Here is a 19,704-nt window from a genome sequence, read left to right as displayed (position 1 = left end):
CATCTATCTGGTAAGAAGAGTGGCGGGGGCGTATGCCTCATGACTAACGGGACATGGTGTGATGAAGGAAACATACAGGAACTCAAATCCTTCTGTTCACCTGATTTAGAATTCCTCACAATCAAATGTAGACCGCATTATCTTCCAAGAGAATTCTCTTCGATTATAATCACAACCGTATATATCCCCCCCCAAGCAGACACATCGATGGCTCTGAACGAACTTTATTTAACTCTTTGCAAACTGGAAAACATTTATCCGGAGGCTGCATTCATTGTAGCTGGGGATTTTAACAAAGCCAATCTGAAAACAAGACTCCCTAAATTTTATCAGCATATCGATTGCGCAACCAGGGGTGGTAAAACCTTGGATCATTGTTACTCTAACTTCCGCGACGCATATAAGGCCCTGCCCCGCCCCCCCTTTCGGAAAAGCTGACCACGACTCCATTTTGCTGATCCCTGCCTACAGGCAGAAGCTAAAACAAGAGGCTCCCACGCTGAGGTCTGTCCAACGCTGGTCAGACCAAGCTGACTCTACACTCCAAGACTGCTTCCATCACGTGGACTGGGACATGTTTCGTATTGCGTCAGATGGGAATATTGCCGAATACGCTGATTCGGTGTGCGAGTTCATTAGAACGTGCGTCGAAGATGTCGTTCCCATAGCAACGATAAAAACATTCCCTAACCAGAAACCGTGGATTGATGGCAGCATTCGCGTGAAACTGAAAGCGCGAACCACTGCTTTTAATCAGGGCAAGGTGTCTGGCAACATGACTGAATACAAACAGTGCAGCTATTCCCTCCGTAAGGCTATCAAACAAGCTAAGCGTCAGTACAGAGACAAAGTGGAATCTCAATTCAATGGCTCAGACACAAGAGGCATGTGGCAGGGTCTACAGTCAATCACGGACTACAAGATGAAATCCAGCCCAGTCACGGACCAGGATGTCTTGCTCCCAGGCAGACTAAATAACTTTTTGCCCGCTTTGAGGACAATACAGTGCCACTGACACGGCCTGCAACGGAAACATGCAGTCTCTCCTTCACTGCAGCCGAGGTGAGTAAGACATTTAAACGTGTTAACCCTCGCAAGGCTGCAGGCCCAGACGGCATCCCCAGCCGCGCCCTCAGAACATGCGCAGACCAGCTGGCCGGTGTGTTTACGGACATATTCAATCAATCCCTATACCAGTCTGCTGTTCCCACATGCTTCAAGAGGGCCACCATTGTTCCTGTTCCCAAGAAAGCTAAGGTAACTGAGCTAAACGACTACCGCCCCGTAGCACTCACTTCCGTCATCATGAAGTGCTTTGAGAGACTAGTCAAGGACCATATCACCTCCACCCTACCTGACACCCTAGACCCACTCCAATTTGCTTACCGCCCAAATAGGTCCACAGACGATGCAATCTCAACCACACTGCACACTGCCCTAACCCACCTGGACAAGAGGAATACCTATGTGAGAATGCTGTTCATCGACTACAGCTCGGCATTCAACACCATAGTACCCTCCAAGCTCGTCATCAAGCTCGAGACCCTGGGTCTCGACCCCGCCCTGTGCAACTGGGTACTGGACTTCCTGACGGGCCGCCCCCAGGTGGTGAGGGTAGGCAACAACATCTCCTCCCCGCTGATCCTCAACACGGGGGCCCCACAAGGGTGCATTCTGAGCCCTCTCCTGTACTCCCTGTTCACCCACGACTGCGTGGCCACGCACGCCTCCAACTCAATCATCAAGTTTGCGGACGACACAACAGTGGTAGGCTTGATTACCAACAACGACGAGACGGCCTACAGGGAGGAGGTGAGGGCCCTCGGAGTGTGGTGTCAGGAAAATAACCTCACACTCAACCTCAACAAAACTAAGGAGATGATTGTGGACTTCAGGAAACAGCAGAGGGAACACCCCTATCCACATCGATGGAACAGTAGTGGAGAGGGTAGCTAGTTTTAAGTTCCTCGGCATACACATCACAGACAAACTGAATTGGTCCACTCACACTGACAGCGTCGTGAAGAAGGCGCAGCAGCGCCTATTCAACCTCAGGAGGCTGAAGAAATTCGGCTTGTCACCAAAAGCACTCACAAACTTCTACAGATGCACAATCGAGAGCATCCTGGCGGGCTGTATCACCGCCTGGTACGGCAACTGCTCCGCCCTCAACCGTAAGGCTCTCCAGAGGGTTGTGAGGACTGCACAACGCATCACCGGGGGCAAACTACCTGCCCTCCAGGACACCTACACCACCCGTTGTTACAGGAAGGCCATAAAGATCATCAAGGACATCAACCACCCGAACCACTGCCTGTTCACCCCGCTATCATCCAGAAGGCGAGGTCAGTACAGGTGCATCAAAGCTGGGACCGAGAGACTGAAAAACAGCTTCTATCTCAAGGCCATCAGACTGTTAAACAGCCACCACTAACATTGAGTGGCTGCTGCCAACACACTGTCATTGACACTGACCCAACTCCAGCCATTTTAATAATGGGAATTGATGGGAAATGATGTAAATATATCACTAGCCACTTTAAACAATGCTACCTTATATAATGTTACTTACCCTACATTATTCATCTCATATGCATATGTATATACTGTACTCTACATCATCGACTGCATCATTATGTAACACATGTATCACTAGCCACTTTAACTATGCCACTTTGTTTACTTTGTCTACACACTCATCTCATATGTATATACTGTACTCGATACCATCTACTGTATGCTGCTCTGTACCATCACTCATTCATATATCCTTATGTACATGTTCCTTATCCCCTTACACTGTGTATAAGACAGTAGTTTTGGAAGTGTTAGTTAGATTACTTGTTGGTTATCACTGCATTGTCGGAACTAGAAGCACAAGCATTTCGCTACACTCGCATTAACATCTGCTAACCATGTGTATGTGACAAATAAATTTTGATTTGATTTGATTTGATATTCCTGATAAGCAACAACGATGAAAATGTATTCTCACTGCCTATTCAAAAAAAATCAGTTGTGAAATTATTTGGCTTTCACCTTCATTTAATATTTTCTATGGACAACTAGCCTAGAGACCAAGCAGATAGACAGTCTGCCTTTATACGCTAAACATGCTGCATGCCAATATGACTCAGGGGTAGGCCTATATCCAACAGAAGAATTGCAGGTAAAGTAATATATGTAATAGCATGATATATACAGTATATATATGTAAGCTATGTTGATATACACATGTATTATAATATATAACCTAGATGCGCCTAGCCTATGGGCCTATAATAAACATTGTTATAAATTGCGATGTTCAAGGTCAGTCGGCCAAAATGCTTTCCAAAATGCAACATTCTCATAACTGTTGATGATTATTTTCTCATTCCTCACAAGACATTCACTCAGTACTAAAATTGATCAGCTCAATCCACTGCTCATAACTAATGTATCAACATTGTACTATGTGCCTAGGCCTCTGGTCAACAGTAATGCACTTTCAAGGGAATTAGGGTGGCATTTGGAACTAACATTCTTCCAGTAGAAAGACAGAAGGAAATAAGTGACCTTTAAGTCTCAGATTTGTATTAGTTTGTTCCAAAAAGAATGATGTAGCTTTACTATATTGGAAAAGGCCCACGTAAAATGAAGAACCGTGTATGTTAACCCATGTGCCTTTTCTAATATTGCGCCAGCATTTCATTTCTGGACCACGGACAGCTACTGTTAGCTAGTGCGGCAGAAATGCAGGGTTTGCCGTGGCGAGTTCAGAACCACGGCAGTGGAGACTGGAGAGCGTCACTAACAACAAAAACGAAGACCACAAGATGATTTTTGCCTACTGTAAACATTGGCATTTCAAATCACAATATGAATCTCTGATTTTCGACCATCTGACCTACTGTCTGATTCATATAGCCTGATATTTTATGTTTGTTCTTTATTATATCAACTGATTGCTTCTGTATGGGGTGTTTTGGCTGAAAGACCAAAAATAGACTATTAAACTTGCAAATGAACTGTCTTTCCTAAATATAATTGTATTTACTCCATAGGATAATCAGCTAGAATATGTCCATTATGTTATAGAAATAGGCATAGACTAAAGGTAAAACATGAGAGTGAAATTAAACATTGTAATAACATTGTAAAATGAATCAATGCAAATATAAAAATACAAACATACTCAACTTCTGACTACTTTAATACACATACAAGTGAATTTATCACTTTTGGTCCCCTAAAATGGGGGGGGTGGCTATGTACAAAACGTGCTGTAATTTCGAAACGGTTCACCAGATATGGATGAAAATACCCTCAAATTAAAAGCTGACAGTCTGCACTTAAACTTCATGGTCATTGTATTATTTCAAATACAAAGTTCTGGAGTACAGATCCAAAACAACAAAAAAAGTGTCACTGTTGCAATACTTTTGTAGCTCACTTTATATCAAGAATATCTAAATGCATATTCTCATGAAACTGATTGAGATCAAATGGTCGGCATGCTGATGCTCCATGAATGCTTCAATGGTAAATCATGGCAAATTTTGCCAACCATTTATGATTGACAGTGATACATGTGAAGAGAGAGTGAGGAATACATTTGTGCATAAAGTAGGTTAAACTGGAGAAACTCGGTGCTCGGCCTTGATCCAGTCATCCTCCCATTTCTTGCCACTGTGAGACAAGAAAGAAAACATAAAAAAGGAATGTCATGTTTTTAAGCAGAAATAGAAAATAAATCATTCAATATATAAATCATGAGCAATGGTTGCACCATATTCCTTTCAAAGGGTTTTATGATTTTTGGTGAACCTAATCTCACGTTAGTCAAGCGCCTTCTTCTCCTCTAAAATATAATATTTAAACTACATGAAGTACCTTGCAAAAGTATTCATAGCCCTTGGATTTCTTCACATTTTATTGTGTTACAACGTTGGAGAGAAATTGATTTTAATATAGATTTTTTTTTGTCAACAAGCAACTCAAAATGGTGTACTTTAGGCATGCCTAAATTAGTTCACGAGATACATTTTGCTTAACAAATCACATAATATGTTATATGGACTCAATAGGGGTTGACATTATTTTTGAATAACTACCCATACCTTTGTACCCCATACATAGAACATCTGTTGGTCCCTCAGTCAGGTATTGAATTTCAAGCACAGATTCAACTACAAAGATCAGGGAGCTTTTCGAAAGCCTTATAAAGAAGGGCAGTGATTGGTAGATGGGTAACAATAACAACTCAGACATTGCATATCTCTTTTAGCTTGGTCAAGTTAATAATTATCCTGTGGATTGTGTATTAAACCACCCAGACACATCAAAGATAGTCGTCCTTCCGAACTGAACTGAGCTGCAGGACATGAACACAACTGCTCAGGGGTGTTACCATGAGGCCATTGGTGTTTTTACAGTTACAGGCTATCATGGTAGAAAAACGGAGGATGGATTAACATCATTGTAGTAATGCCACAATAATGACTTAAATTACAGTGAAAAGAAGAATACAAATATACAGAAGAGAAAAAAAATCTAATCATGCATCTTGTATGCAACAAGGCACTGGAGTTAGTACTGAAGAAAACTGCAAAATAATATACTTTCTGGCCTAAATGCAAAGCCTGCTTTGCACCAGACACTGGGAGAGGAATTCAACCTTTCAGCAGTTCAATAACCTACAACACAATGACAAATCTACACTGGAGTTGCTTACCAAGAAGACAGTGAATGTTCCTGAGTTGCCAAGTTCAAGTTTGGACTTAAATCTGATTGGAAATCTATTGAAGACTATTAAATTGTTGTCTAGACATGATCCGTCAAACATATTGACAGAGCTTGAAGAATTATAAAAATGGGGTAATTTTGTACAATCCTGATGTGTTAAGCTCTAAAAGACTTACCCAAGCAGACTCACAGCTGTAATCACTGTCAAAGGCGTTTCCAAGGGGTATAACTACTTTTGCAAAGCACTGTAATGTCCAATACCAAGGTACAGCCAAAACCATTGTATTTGGGAGAGTAACATAAAATGTGAAATTTGAATCCATACTCCAGAATTTAGTATTTTAAATAAAAGGTTTCATGTACTATAACTTTAATACACTTTAAGTGAATTTGTTCAAATACTTATGGCTTCTTCAAATTGGGGGGACTATATACATGAAGTGATTTCATTTCGTAATTGTAAAAAGGTGCCCGGTCCTATCGCCTCATACTATCGATCATATGAAACATTTGATCTCAAATCCAAAATGCTGGCGTTTAGAGTCAAATTGTACATTTTAGCTTCACTGTCCAAATACATATGGGTTTGAATGTTCAGGAAATCCTCAATACATATGGTGTTGAGTGTACAGTATATCCTCAATTCATTCTAGGAGATTAGTTGAAGTAAACACACCATCCAGAGCATGGCTTCCACCTCACTTTCTGCTCCTGAGACATTATTATTTTTTATTTTATTTATTTTTTTACAGGCTCAGGAGAGATGAAGGTTGAAAGTCATGCGTCCTCCGATAAACAACCCAACCAAGCCGCACTGCTTCTTAACACAGCGCCATGCAGCCATTTTTCCAGCCAAAGAGAGGAGTCACAAAAATCAGAAATAGAGATCAAATGAATCACTAACCTTTGATATGCTCTCTCTAATTATCTCTTTCTTTCTCTCTCTCGGATGACCTGAGCCCTAGGACCATGCCCCAGGACTACCTGACATGATGACTCCTTGCTGTCCCCAGTCCACCTGGCCGTGCTGTTGCTCCAGTTTCAACTGTTCTGCCTTATTATTATTCGACCATGCTGGTCATTTATGAACATTGTAACATCTTGGCCATGTTCTGTTATAATCTCCACCCGGCACAGCCAGAAGAGAAATGGACACCCCTCATAGCCTGGTTCCTCTCTTTGTTTCTTCCTAGGTTTTGGCCTTTCTAGGGAGTTTTTCCTAGCCACCGTGCTTCTACACCTGCATTGCTTGCTGTTTGGGGTTTTAGGCTGGGTTTCTGTACAGCACTTTGAGATATCAGCTGATGTACGAAGGGCTATATAAATAAATTTGATTTGATGATCTTCATCAGATGACACTCATAGGACTTCATGTTACACGATACATATACACTGCTCAAAAATATAAAGGGAACACTTAAACAACACAATGTAACTCCAAGTCAATCACACTTCTGTGAAATCAAACTGTCCACTTAGGAAGCAACACTGATTGACAATAAATTCCACATGCTTTTTGTGCAAATGGAATAGACAACAGGTGGAAATTATAGGCAATTAGCAAGACACCCCCAATAAAGGAGTGGTTCTGCAGGTGACAACCACAGACCACTTCTCAGTTCCTATGCTTCCTGGCTGATGTTTTGGTCACTTTTGAATGCTGGCGGTGCTTTCACTCTAGTGGTAGCATGAGACGGAGTCTACAACCCACACAAGTGGCTCAGGTAGTGCAGCTCATCCAGGATGGAAAATCAATGTGAGCTGTGGCAAGAAGGTTTGCTGTGTCTGTCAGCGTAGTGTCCAGAGCATGGAGGCGCTACCAGGAGACAAGCCAGTACATCAGGAGACGTGGAGGAGTCCGTATGAGGGCAACAACTCAGCAGCAGGACCGCTACCTCCGCCATTGTGCAAGGAGGAGCAGGAGGAGCACTACCAGAGCCAAGCAAAATGACCTCCAGCAGGCCACAAATGTGCATGTGTCTGCTCAAACGGTCTGAAGCCGACTCCATGATGGTGGTATGAGGGCCCGACGTCCACAGGTGGGGGTTGTGCTTACAGCCCAACACCGTGCAGGATGTTTGGCATTTGCCAGAGAACACCAAGATTGGCAAATTCGCCACTGGCGCCCTGTGCTCTTCACAGATGAAAGCAGATTCACACTGAGCACGTGACAGACGTGACAGAGTCTGGAGACACCGTGGAGAACGTTCTGCATGACCGGTTTGGCGGTGGGTCAGTCATGGTGTGGGGTGGCATTTCTTTGGGGGGCCGCACAGCCCTCCATGTTCTCGCCAGAGGTAGCCTGACTGCCATTAGGTACCGAGATGAGATCCTCAGACCGCTTGTGAGACCATATTATGGTGCGGTTGGCCCTGGTTCCTCCTAATGCAAGACAATGCTAGACCTCATGTGGCTGGAATGTGTCAGCAGTTCCTGCAAGAGGAAGGCATTGATGCTATGGACTGGCCCGCCCGTTCCCCAGACCTGAATCCAATTGAGCATATATGGGACATCATGTCCCGCTCCATCCACCAACGCCACGTTGCACCACAGACTGTCCAGGAGTTGGCGGATGCTTAAGTCCAGGTCTGGGAGGAGATCCCTCAGGAGACCACCCGCCACCTCATCAGGAGCATGCGTAGGTGTTGTAGGGAGGTCATACAGGCACCTGGAGGCCACACACACTGCTGAGCCTCATTTTGAGTTGTTTTAAGGACATTACATCAAAGTTGGATCTGCCTGTAGTGTGGTTTTCCACTTTAATTTTGAGTGTGACTCCAAATCCAGACCTCCATGGGGTTTCTAAATTTGATTTCCATTGATAATTTTTGTGTGATTTTGTTGTCAGCACATTCAAATATGTAAAAAAAGTACTTAATAAGAATATTTCATTCATTCAGATCTAGGATGTGTTATTTTAGTGTTCCCTTTATTTTTTTGATCAGTGTATGTTTGTTCGATAAAGTTCATATTTATATAAAAGAAATCTCAGTATACATTGGCGCGTTTATGTTCAGTAGTTCCAAAAACATCCGGTGATTTTGCAGAGAGCCACATCAATTTACAGAAATACTCATTATAAACGTTGATGAAAATACAAGTGTTATGCATGGAACTTTAAATACACTTCTCCTAAATAACCTCTTGCGACGAGCAAACCCGTATCCGGGAGCGTAGCCTCATTACCATCACGGAACTTTTCCTATTCATGAAAATCGCAAATGAAATTAAATAAATATATTCAAACACAAGCTTAGCCTTTTGTTAACAACACTGTCATCTCAGATATTCAAAATATGCATTACAGCCAACGCTAGACAAGCGCTTGTGTAAGTTTATCATGGCATAATGCTATGCTAGGCTCTGCTGGTAGCAGGCAACATTTTCACGAAAGTAAGAAAAGCAACCAAATTAAATCATTTACCTTTGAAGAACTTTAGATGCTTTCACTCAGGAGACTCCCAGTTAGATAGAAAATGTCCCTTTTATTCCAAAAATTATATTTTTGTCGGCGAAAAAGGTCCCGTTTGTTCATCCTGCTTGGCTGAGAAATCGACCGAAAAATACTTAAAATATAATGCCGAACGCTTTTCAAAATTTGCTCCATAATATCAACAGAAACATGGCAAACGTTGTTTAGGATCCATCCTCAAGGTGTTTTTAACATATATATATTCGATAATATATCCGTCGAGGCAATTGGTTTCTCATAAGAAGCGATTGGAAAAATGGCTACCTCAGTATTTTACGCGAGATTTTCTCCGGGAGACACCATGTGACCACTGGCTAAATATGGTCCCTTACAGCTATTGTCCAATGGAAATGCCTTGGGGAATGAGGACACCAAGTGACCACCTGGTAGATGTAGTGTCTTATGGTCAATCTTCCAATGATATGCCTAAAAAGACGTCACAATTCTGTAGAAACCTTGGGGAATACGTGGAAAACGTAAGCTCATTCGTAGCTCATTCACAGCCATATGAGGAGTCATTGGCATGAGGCGGTTTCAAAAAATGCAGCACTTCCTGATTGGATTTTTATCTGAGTTTCGCCTGTAATATCAGTTCTGTGGCACTCACAGACAATATATTTGCAGTTTTGGTAACGTCAGAGTGTCTTCTTTCCAAAGCTGTCAATTTTTGCATAGTCAAGCATCTTTTCGTGACAAAATATCTTGTTTAAAACGGGAACATTTTTCATCCAAAAATGAAATACTGCCCCCAGAGTTTCAAGAGGTTGATGCAACCGCTGTGTCAGATTTCAGAAAAGCTTTACGAAAAAAGCCAACCATGCTATAATCTGAGTACAGCGCTCAGAGACTGTTAGGAATATCATGATTAAATGACTGAACAATATTCTCATTTTAAATGGAACTGTAACTAAGTAAACTTATACTCAGTTTTATTATATCTGATTAACAATGTGTGACACGGACACCATTCCAACTTGTCAGAAAGGAATGAGTTGTGGATTAAGTAAGCAGATGAGGTAGTTAACCTATGGTTGAACCAACGAAACTTAGCTCTGGGGTGTTTTAGATAAGACAGTGAGTGCATTCCTAGGTTTTCTGTTAATTAGAACTGTCAGCTAAGTGGTGATCGATACTGGTGAGGAGTCCAAAGTTATTTCAGATGTGTTGTGTGTCCTGTGTATGTGCTAGTGGGTCAGAATGAACTTTGAATGAACTTTTAAAGTTCCCTTTGTCTCGGTCGAGAGGAGGAGATTCATTTTAGAAGCAATGAAATGACGTCATGTTATTGTATATAAACTGTTGCTCGTGGTAACGTGGCAGCGTTAAATACTTTTATCTATTATCGATAAGACTGGTCTTCGTCTATTTTATGCAAACAAGAATCTTACAAATTCTCATAAAATAGATTAAGGGAATTCAATTAATGAAAACATATTGGAATAATTCAATTACATTAACAGAAACCAAACAAGCAAAAAAGATATCCGCCATATTGTGCAGTCAATATTAGTCAGAAATAGAATTATAAATAGTTACTTACCTTTGATGGTCTTCATCAGAATGAACTCCCAGGAATCCCAGTTCCACAATAAATGTTTGTTTTGTTCGATAATGCCCATCATTTATGTCCAAATAGCTACTTTTGTTAGCACGTTTTGTAAACAAATCCAAAGTCACGAAATGCATTCACTAAGAGCAGACAAAATGTCAAAAAGTTCCAATACAGTCTGTAGAAACATGTCAAACGATGTATAGAGTCAATCTTTAGGATGTTTCTAACATAAATCTTCAATAATGTTCCAACTGGAGAATTCCTTTGTCTTCAGAAAAGCGATGGAACGCGAGCTACCTCTCACGTGAACGAGCGTCACGAGCTCAAAGCATTCTGCCAGTCCTCTGACTCATTCCCCTCTCATTCGCCCCCACTTTATAGTAGAAGCATCAAACTAGGTTCTAAAGACTGTCTAGTGGAAGCCTTAGGAAGTGCGATATGACCAATATCCCACTGTATCTTCAATAGGGAATGAGATGAAAAACGACCAACCAAAGATTTCCCACCTCCTGGTTGGATTTTTTCTCTCAGGTTTTTGCCTGCCATATGAGTTATGTTATACTCACAGACATCATTCAAACAGTTTTAGAAACGTCAGAGTGTTTTCTATCCAAATAAACTAATAATATGCATATATTAGCAACTGGGACTGAGTATCCGGCCGTTTACTCTGGGTACCTCTGGGCACCTTATTCAGCCAAGCTACTCAATACTGCCCCCAGCCATAAGAAGTTAACGACAATTAGTGTTGCACTAGGATTAGCCTGTAAGTACAGTCACAGGAATTTCAATGTACTGCAGATTTACCTCCTTTGAAGTTCTATTGGCAAGAATCTTGAAAATAGGGAAAATCGTTTTCCCCGGATACACTGGACACTCCGAAACAATAAATGCATGTATTTATTTAATCACCACCCACCAGAACATGAATAAAGTTAGCGGGACAGTCAGTTGCATGATTCATTTTTACATCTATACTTATACTACACTCTTAGAAATGGTTATTTGGCTGTCACCATAGGAGAAGCCTTTTTGTTTTCAGGTAGAACCCTTTTGGTTCCATGTAAGACAAAGGGTTCTACATGAAACCGAATAGAGTTCTACCTGGAACCAAAAAGGTTTCTCCTTTGGGGACAGCTGAAGAACCCTTTTGGAACCCCTTTTTCTAAGCGTGTACAGTATGCCTGCCTCCTGAAAAGTAGGGGACCATCAATCACTGGAATTGTTTTATTAATTCATTAAAAACATAAATTAAGTTATTGACATCATTAACATTTATGAATAAACAATATAAGTAGGATGAGGTTGGATGGGGCTGACTATGTCATTTTCTTTAGGGTTTCTTCTTTGGTTTGGGTGTAGCTGGTCTCCTGGGCCGAGGGGGTTATTGGGGGTTTAACCTGGTTGGGAAACCGGGTAAAACTGGTCTCCTGGGTGGTGGGGAGTATTGTGGGTTCAACCTGGTTGAGGATAGGGGTGTAGATGGTCTCCTGGGTGGTGGGGATTATTGGGGGTTCAACTTGGTTAAGGATGGGGGTGTAGCTGGTCTCCTGGGTGGTGGGGGATATCGGGGGTTCAACCTGCGTGAGGATGAGGTTGCAGTTGGTCTCCTGGGGGGCAACTGTATCAGACAGTTCCTGGGCAGCAACAGTAGGAGGGTTGGAGGGTTGTAGTGTGGGGGTATGGGTGTTGATTGCAACTGAGAAATAGAACATATTAAGGAAATGGGACAGACAAGTGGGCGACAGTTTCCAATTGGCAGAGGTGAGCATATATATTTAAGCAATAAGGCCCGAGGAGGTGTGGTGTATGCCAATATACCACTGTTAAGGGCTGTTCTTATGCATGACGCAATGCAGAGTGCCTGGATACAGCCCTTAGCAATGGTATATTGGCCATATACCACAAACCCCCAGGTGCCTTATTGCTATTATAAACTGGTTACCGATGTAATTAGAGCAGTAAAAATAAGTGTTTTATCATACCCGTGGTATACGGTCTGATATACCAAGGCTTTCATACAATCAGCATTCAGGGCTGGAATCACCCAGTTTATAAATAAACTTCTACACAGGATATGTGAAAAGAATGTGTTGAAATGTTGCTTGCCTGAACTAACTCCTCTACTTTCATAATAACAATAATTATACATGAAACATACATAGCTTTACAATTTTAGAAACTAACAAACAATCAATAATCTAACTAAACAGCAGACTAAACAAAAGAAAAACATTAAACAAAATACTTTGGCGCAAACATGTGTCCTTTGTCCTGATCTTGTCCACATTCTGATTGTGCCCACATTTTTAGAAATGCGTCTACACATGGTCTTAACAGTCCACTGTGTCCGCATTGTGAACAGATTTACTGTATGCTAATTATTTGACAGATATTCTTTCAAAATAATACTTATTTATTTATTTTAAGACACATATATATTCCATAAGTCAATGGTGTCACATGTTAATGAATTTAGAAGGCAGGATGATTGAAATGGTTTCACTGTCAACTCCAGACGTGGTCAGGAAGATCTGATCACAATGCTCCTTTTAATCGTCTACACCTGTCTGGAAATGTGGGAACAATCAGACTGTGGACCAGATCAGGAAATATAATGCATGTTAGAACCAGGTATAAATGGGGCTAAATGGAGGTAAGAAGGGCTCAAGGAAAGGGTGTGATGTGTGAGAATATGAGTGAGCGAGCAGGTGTTGCGTGTATGTGTGAGTGTGTGTGCGAGTGTGTGAAACAGAAGAGGTGGGAATGGTGGAGGGGGAGGTAAGGGTAGGCCATGGTGAAGAGGTGGGTTTTTAGGCGGGACTGAAACATGATGATGGACTCAGAGTCGCGGATGGCTGGAGGGAAGGAGTTCCAGAGTCTAGGAGCAACCCTGGAGAAGGCCCTGTCACTGAAAGTCTGGAGCTTGGAACTGGGGATGACAAGGTGGCCAACTGTGGTTGAGCAGAGAGAGCACGAGGGCTGGTAGGAGGGAAGAAGGTCAGAGAGGTCAGGGGTAGCAAGGTGGGGGGGGAGTGCTTTTTAGGTCAGGAGGATCTTGTAATTCATGCGGGAGACAGGGAGCCAGCGGAGTACACAGAGGATGGGGGTGATATGCTGCCAGGATGATTTAGTGGGTTAGAAGACGGGCCGCTGAGTTTGAACCATTTGGAGCTTATCGAGAGAGTTTGTGTTAGTGCCGGGGAGTAGTGAGTTGCAATAGTCTATTCGGGAGAAGTAGAAAGCATGGATGAGAGTTTTGGCCGGCAGGACAGGAGAGGCTGACTGAATAATTTGGTTTTTACAGTCTGACGGATGTGGTGGTTGAGGGATAGGGTCTTACGGTAGACAAACATACATATTTCTGTCCAAATACCTTTCACAATTGCCTCATACAATCTTTGGATTGCTGCCATTGAGATCTGATTCATCATACCACTGTGAAGACACAGTGCAGTTGACGACAAAATGTTATGCTTCTTCCTCTTGATGAGGAGAAGCAGGGAATCATTAATCATTAATCTGGAATCATTAATGACAAATTAACTTCCAGAAACACAACAAATATCAGTCAGATAATGACATTTAGGTTTACAGCCTTAGATGACACAATGAGACAACAACAAATAAGTGCATATAGCCTATCATTTCCCTGAGATAGAAATGCAGAAATCATTTTAGAGGAAAACATAATAAAGCTTACCAGCTTGTTTGCTGCATTAACCAAGGTGGCATATAATCCATGTTTCATTGTCTTATTTGCCCATTCATCTGTAGCCTTCATTTTCTGGGCCTCTAACTTGACCTTTAGCTGTATTGTTGCACCACAGAACTGGCACTTCTTTGACGCTACTCCTATTGATGTGTTACAACTAGGACACTAGGACACGGCTGGAGCCAGGAGGCATTATGTATGAAAGGTGGATACGAAAGTGACAGAAAGAATAGCCCGATACACATAACTTTGACTGATGGAATGCACCAGGGAGGTCCCCTCTGGCATGGGGCTTGAATTGACAAGGAGAACTAGAGATTATGAGATAAAAACTATACTAACAATAGCAATTAATAAAGAGTGTTTGGCCAACTAAGGATCTGACGTTGAGTTCGCATTAAACATCAAGCCCTGACCCTTCTCAAACCCATTAAAGAAGTGCTGTGTGTGTGTTTGAAGGTGACATGGGTTTCAAGGACTCAATCATATGGGTCAGATCTGATAATGGACCTCGCCTGTTACTAAAACTAAGCCTGAAGCTTTAATTAACATGCCACACTGTAACGTAATGTGTCATACTTACTGTTGACTACTATTGTAACCTAGATGTAGGCTACCTGCCATAGCCTCAGGTGCACAGTGCAATGAGTGTCGTTAGTTGACAGATGAAACAATACCTGGGCTAGTGGGTTACTTATTTTAAGATACAATTTTTGAATAATCTCCTCCAGTTGGTTTGCATTTCTAAACTACAACCTGTTTTGTTTTTGAAAACACAAGAAATGGGAAGAAAGCTGAATTAAAAGAGCCTTAGGATAGATCAAGAGATCTGTATCAAGAGGATGGATAGAAAGAGAGAGAGAGAGAGAGAGAGAGAGAGAGAGAGAGAGAGAGAGAGAGAGAGAGAGAGAGAGAGAGAGAGAGAGAGAGAGAGAGACTAAAGGTGTCAGCCGTAGGTCTGAGTGGTCTAAAGAGAAGGGTGGCAGGTGTGAAGGGTCTTTATTTGGAGCTGCAAAGTTGTCACGCCCTGGCCATAGAGGCTTTTTATTCTCTATTCTGGTTAGGCCAGGGTGTGACTAGGGTGGGCATTCTGTGTCCTTTTTTCTATGTTTTGTATTTCTATGTCTTGGCCTGCTATGATTCTCAATCAGGGACAGCTGTCTATCGTTGTCTCTGATTGAGAACCATACTTAGGTACACTTTTCCCCCACCCGTTTGGTGGGAAGTTAACTTTGTAGTTGTTCAGGGCACATAGCCCAAAGCTTCAGGGTTGTTTTTTTTGTTCTTCGTTTTGTCGTCGTCATTTTTAAATAAAGTTCAAATGTACGCTTACCATGCTGCACCTTGGTCCAGTCCTTCAGCCAGCCGTGACAAAAGTAAAGAGAATAGAACAAGTTTAGAATTGTATTTCACCGCTGTATAAGTAGGATACTTATTTTAATCAAAAAATGTAACTGAGCATTAAAATGTACTTAATCTGTAAGTGGATTACATCACAAAAACTACAGGTGGTGTACAAAAATGTAAGGAATGTGAATGATGGATAACAAGATGAACATTGGATAGATACACATTCATTGTGGATGGGAGCATTGCTGTCTGGTCCCAATTCATCCATTGTTTGCAATTGTTTTCTCCACAAGATCTAAAACGGGCTTTAGAAAGGCTTTGCAAAGACAAGTTGAACTAGCTCTATTAGACAATGTGTGTCAAACTCATTCCACAGAGGGCCAAGTGTCTGCGGGTTTTTGGTTTTTCATTTCAATGAACACCTGGAAAACCTAACCAAATGAGGAGAGTTCCTTAGTCATTTGTTGTAACGATCTGGGTGTCGTGGGTGTGAAGTCAGGCGCATGAAACAGAGAGATTAAGGTAGTGCTCTTTAATGCACACACGGTGAACCAAGGCCACCCCACGAACCACTGTGCGCTAAAACAAATGCCCCAAACACGGGGACTAAAAAAATCCAGCAAAAACGCACGAACAGGAACAAACACATCCGACTCCAACATGCACAAATGTTACATAAACAATCCCGCACAAAGAAACAGGCTGACTAATGAAGCCCAACTAATCACCACAATGCATTACAGGTGTAACCAATAAACAGACAAGGAGGGGGAGGAAAGAATCAGTGGCAGCTAGTAGGCCGGCGACGACGACCGCCACACGAACGGGAAGGGGAGCCACCTTCGGTAGGAGTCGTGACATTTGTGACCTTCATTTATCAATCAAGGGTGGAGCAAAAACCTGCAGACACTCGGACCTCCCACGTGGATTAAAGTAATTAACAACTCAAACTGGTTTAATCAGGTGTATAGATGTTGCCCAGAACAAAACCCTGCGCCCACCATGAAACTCCATAGACTGTAGCCTAGCTCGTTAGCTAGCTAAAGCTAGCTGGATCTGTTGAGTAAGGCCTATAGCTAAGATTTTGATTGAAAACCTTGACAGATCGGTGAAAATGCATAGTGGCTTGAGAAATGACGTAAAAAGCAAAAAATGTGTCTCCATAACATTACATTACTAGTTATTACAACCACATTGTTTAATTGCATACTTCACTTACCGGGAATAGAATGATCGCATGGGAGGATCGGGTAAGTTCCAAGTTGCCTTCTTTGTTGAAGTCATGATGCGCATTTGTGTTGTAGGTCAAATTACACAGATTCTGCACAGAATAAGAATAAACATTCAAACTGCCTGGAAAAGCGTTTCTTAGATTCATTTAATTTATATTATTATATAAACTGTTATATTGTTTGTTGTATAGCCTGTATCTCAGACGACCATAACCTTAATAATAATCCCCATACTTACGTCACAAACAATAATTCTACTGGTTGACGGCACGGACACATAGTAGGATACTGACACACGGTGGTTGTGAATGGGTATGAGGGCTGGACATGCCGCGACCCAGACCCTATTGTTGAATATTACACATACTAATGCCTCGTTCATGTGCTATCGGAGTTCTCGGAAATTCCTAGTTCCGACTGGGAAGTTTCACTTGAATGACCCTGCAAATAGGAATTACAAATTGTAAATCTTATTGGTTTAAGAATTGTTCCGACTTCAAAAGCACTTGAACACAATCATGTCGTAGTTACAACTTTCCATTTCCCATTTCCCACAAGAATGTGAAGCCGGCATAATACTGTATTGAAGTGCTAGTCGGTACTAGGAAACTGACATTTCTGACTTGCTAACTGGTTGAACGCGTTACAGTAGCCTAAGTATATAACATGATTGACATTACCGTAATAATCATAATGGAAAGGCCTTGGAAGTGTCATAATTCATTATTTTACATGAACCTGTTGAACATGTAATAAATACATTATGAAGAAAATTGTGTAATTTAGCTCCAAAAATATGAAATGGGTTATGAAGAAAATCGTGTACTGTTGCCTACATGACAAAAAGGCCTTATGTACATATATGCACAAATTGAATGTGAGACTGTGTTGAATATGAACACAGATACACTGATGCTGTACGTAACGTACAACATGAAAACAACAAGGAACACTGAACTCACACAGATGTGTAATCTGAAAACATATGTTTATCGTAATGGGATAGTTCAACCAAATACTAAATTACATATTGGTTTTCCTACCCTGTAAGCAGTCTATAGACAGGGTAAGGAAACCAATTGTGTAATTTGGGTGAACCATCTCTTCAAACTTTGAACTCTCCCTTTATATTCACGTCAGTTTCTTCTCAAATATAACATATGCTGACTTGTGCAAAATAAAGTTAGGCTAAATCATTTAATGTACAATAAAATATTGGACACAAAATCAGTTTACATTTTAAGCTAGGCTACTTAGGCTAATTTAACTTTTTTTAAACATCTTCTTTCTGCTTATCTGAGTGTCACAAATGACTGCTTAAATAGCCAATTTTCTGGAAACAATACCGATACCGCCTGAATTAGCCTAGAATTTCTCATTATCATTCAACCACCGGATGATAGGGAGACGTTTTCTAATGAGTCAAAAATTACTTAAAACCTCTTGGGGATAGTGAGACGCTAGCGTCCCAAGTGGCCAATAGCCTCGGGAAATGCAGAGCGCCAAATTCAAATAAAACGTGTTAAAACTCAAACTTCATTAAATTACACATGCAGGATACTCAATTAAAGCTACACTCGTTGTGAATCCAGCCAACATGTCAGATTTTAAAAATCATTTTCGGCGAAAGCATGAGAAGCTATTATCTGATAGCATGCACCCAGCTGAACCAGTTGTAAACAAAAGAACTAGCATAGCAGGCGCTACACAAAACGCTGAAATAAAATATAAAACATGCACTACCTTTGACGAGCTTCTTTGTTGGCACTCCAATATGTCCCATAAACAATTTAACCCATAACCCCATCGATTAATTCCGTCCATGTATACCCAAAATGTCCATTTATAAAGCAGGTTTGATCCGGAAAAAAACAGCTTTCCAAAACACAACGTCACTACAAAACATTTCAGAAGTTGCCTATAAACTTTGCCAAAATATTTCAAACTACTTTTGTAATACAACTTTAGGTATTTTTAAATGTTAATAATCAATCAAATTGTAGACGGGGCAATCTGTATTCATTAGAGCAAGAAAACAAAACATGCACCATTTTCCCTCTTGCGTAACTATCAACAGTGTAACGTTGTTCCAGGATGTGCGTCTTCTTCGTTTCACCAATGATTAACTTCAACCTAATTCCAAAGACTGGTGACATCCTGTGGAAGTCATAGGAACTGTAAAAGGAACTGTAAAATGGTCACTATCTAATTTCCCTTGGCAAAGACATCTGAGGGAACGGTCAGAGGAGACAAAAATAAAATAATTCTGAACAGTTTTTCCTTGGGGTTTTGCCTGTTACATAAGTTCTGTTATAGTCACAGACATGATTGAAACAGTTTTAGAAACTTCAGAGTGTTTTCTATCCACACCTACTAATCATATGCATATAATATATTCCTGGCATGAGTAGCAGGAAGTTGAAATTGTTGCCTCCTATCTCTAAGAAGTTAACCAGTTCCGATCAGAATCTGATGGAGAAGAGTAGGGTCTTTCTGTCAAAACTGACAAACTGTATGAAAATGCATCAATGAATTACAATACATGTATATAGATGTCTCTGCTTGCAATGTATGGGAAAAGCTTAATTGCTTGAATTGTTTGGATTATAGGCTGAGAGTGAAAAAAAGAAGCAAGCTATTGTCTATCCATGCAACT

The 19,704-nt window shown here is 41.2% G+C and overlaps 1 protein-coding gene across 1 annotated transcript; it reads right to left on the bottom strand.

Moving 5' to 3' along the window:
- Window positions 1-11,648: 11,648 nt before the first annotated feature.
- LOC123992337 lies at window positions 11,649-17,430 on the bottom strand. The gene is made up of 4 exons (XM_046293491.1): window positions 17,287-17,430; window positions 17,036-17,137; window positions 15,800-15,821; window positions 11,649-12,450 (listed from the first exon to the last, which is right to left on the bottom strand). Exons 1-4 carry the CDS (start codon window positions 17,428-17,430, stop codon window positions 12,071-12,073), a joined length of 648 nt encoding a protein of 215 aa, XP_046149447.1. The 3' UTR covers window positions 11,649-12,070.
- Between the last annotated feature and the right edge of the window lie 2,274 nt (window positions 17,431-19,704).

Source organism: Oncorhynchus gorbuscha, linkage group LG13 (genome assembly GCF_021184085.1).
Source record: "Oncorhynchus gorbuscha isolate QuinsamMale2020 ecotype Even-year linkage group LG13, OgorEven_v1.0, whole genome shotgun sequence".
Classification (NCBI taxonomy): Eukaryota; Metazoa; Chordata; class Actinopteri; order Salmoniformes; family Salmonidae; genus Oncorhynchus; species Oncorhynchus gorbuscha.
This window is presented reverse-complemented; position numbering and strand designations above follow the sequence as displayed.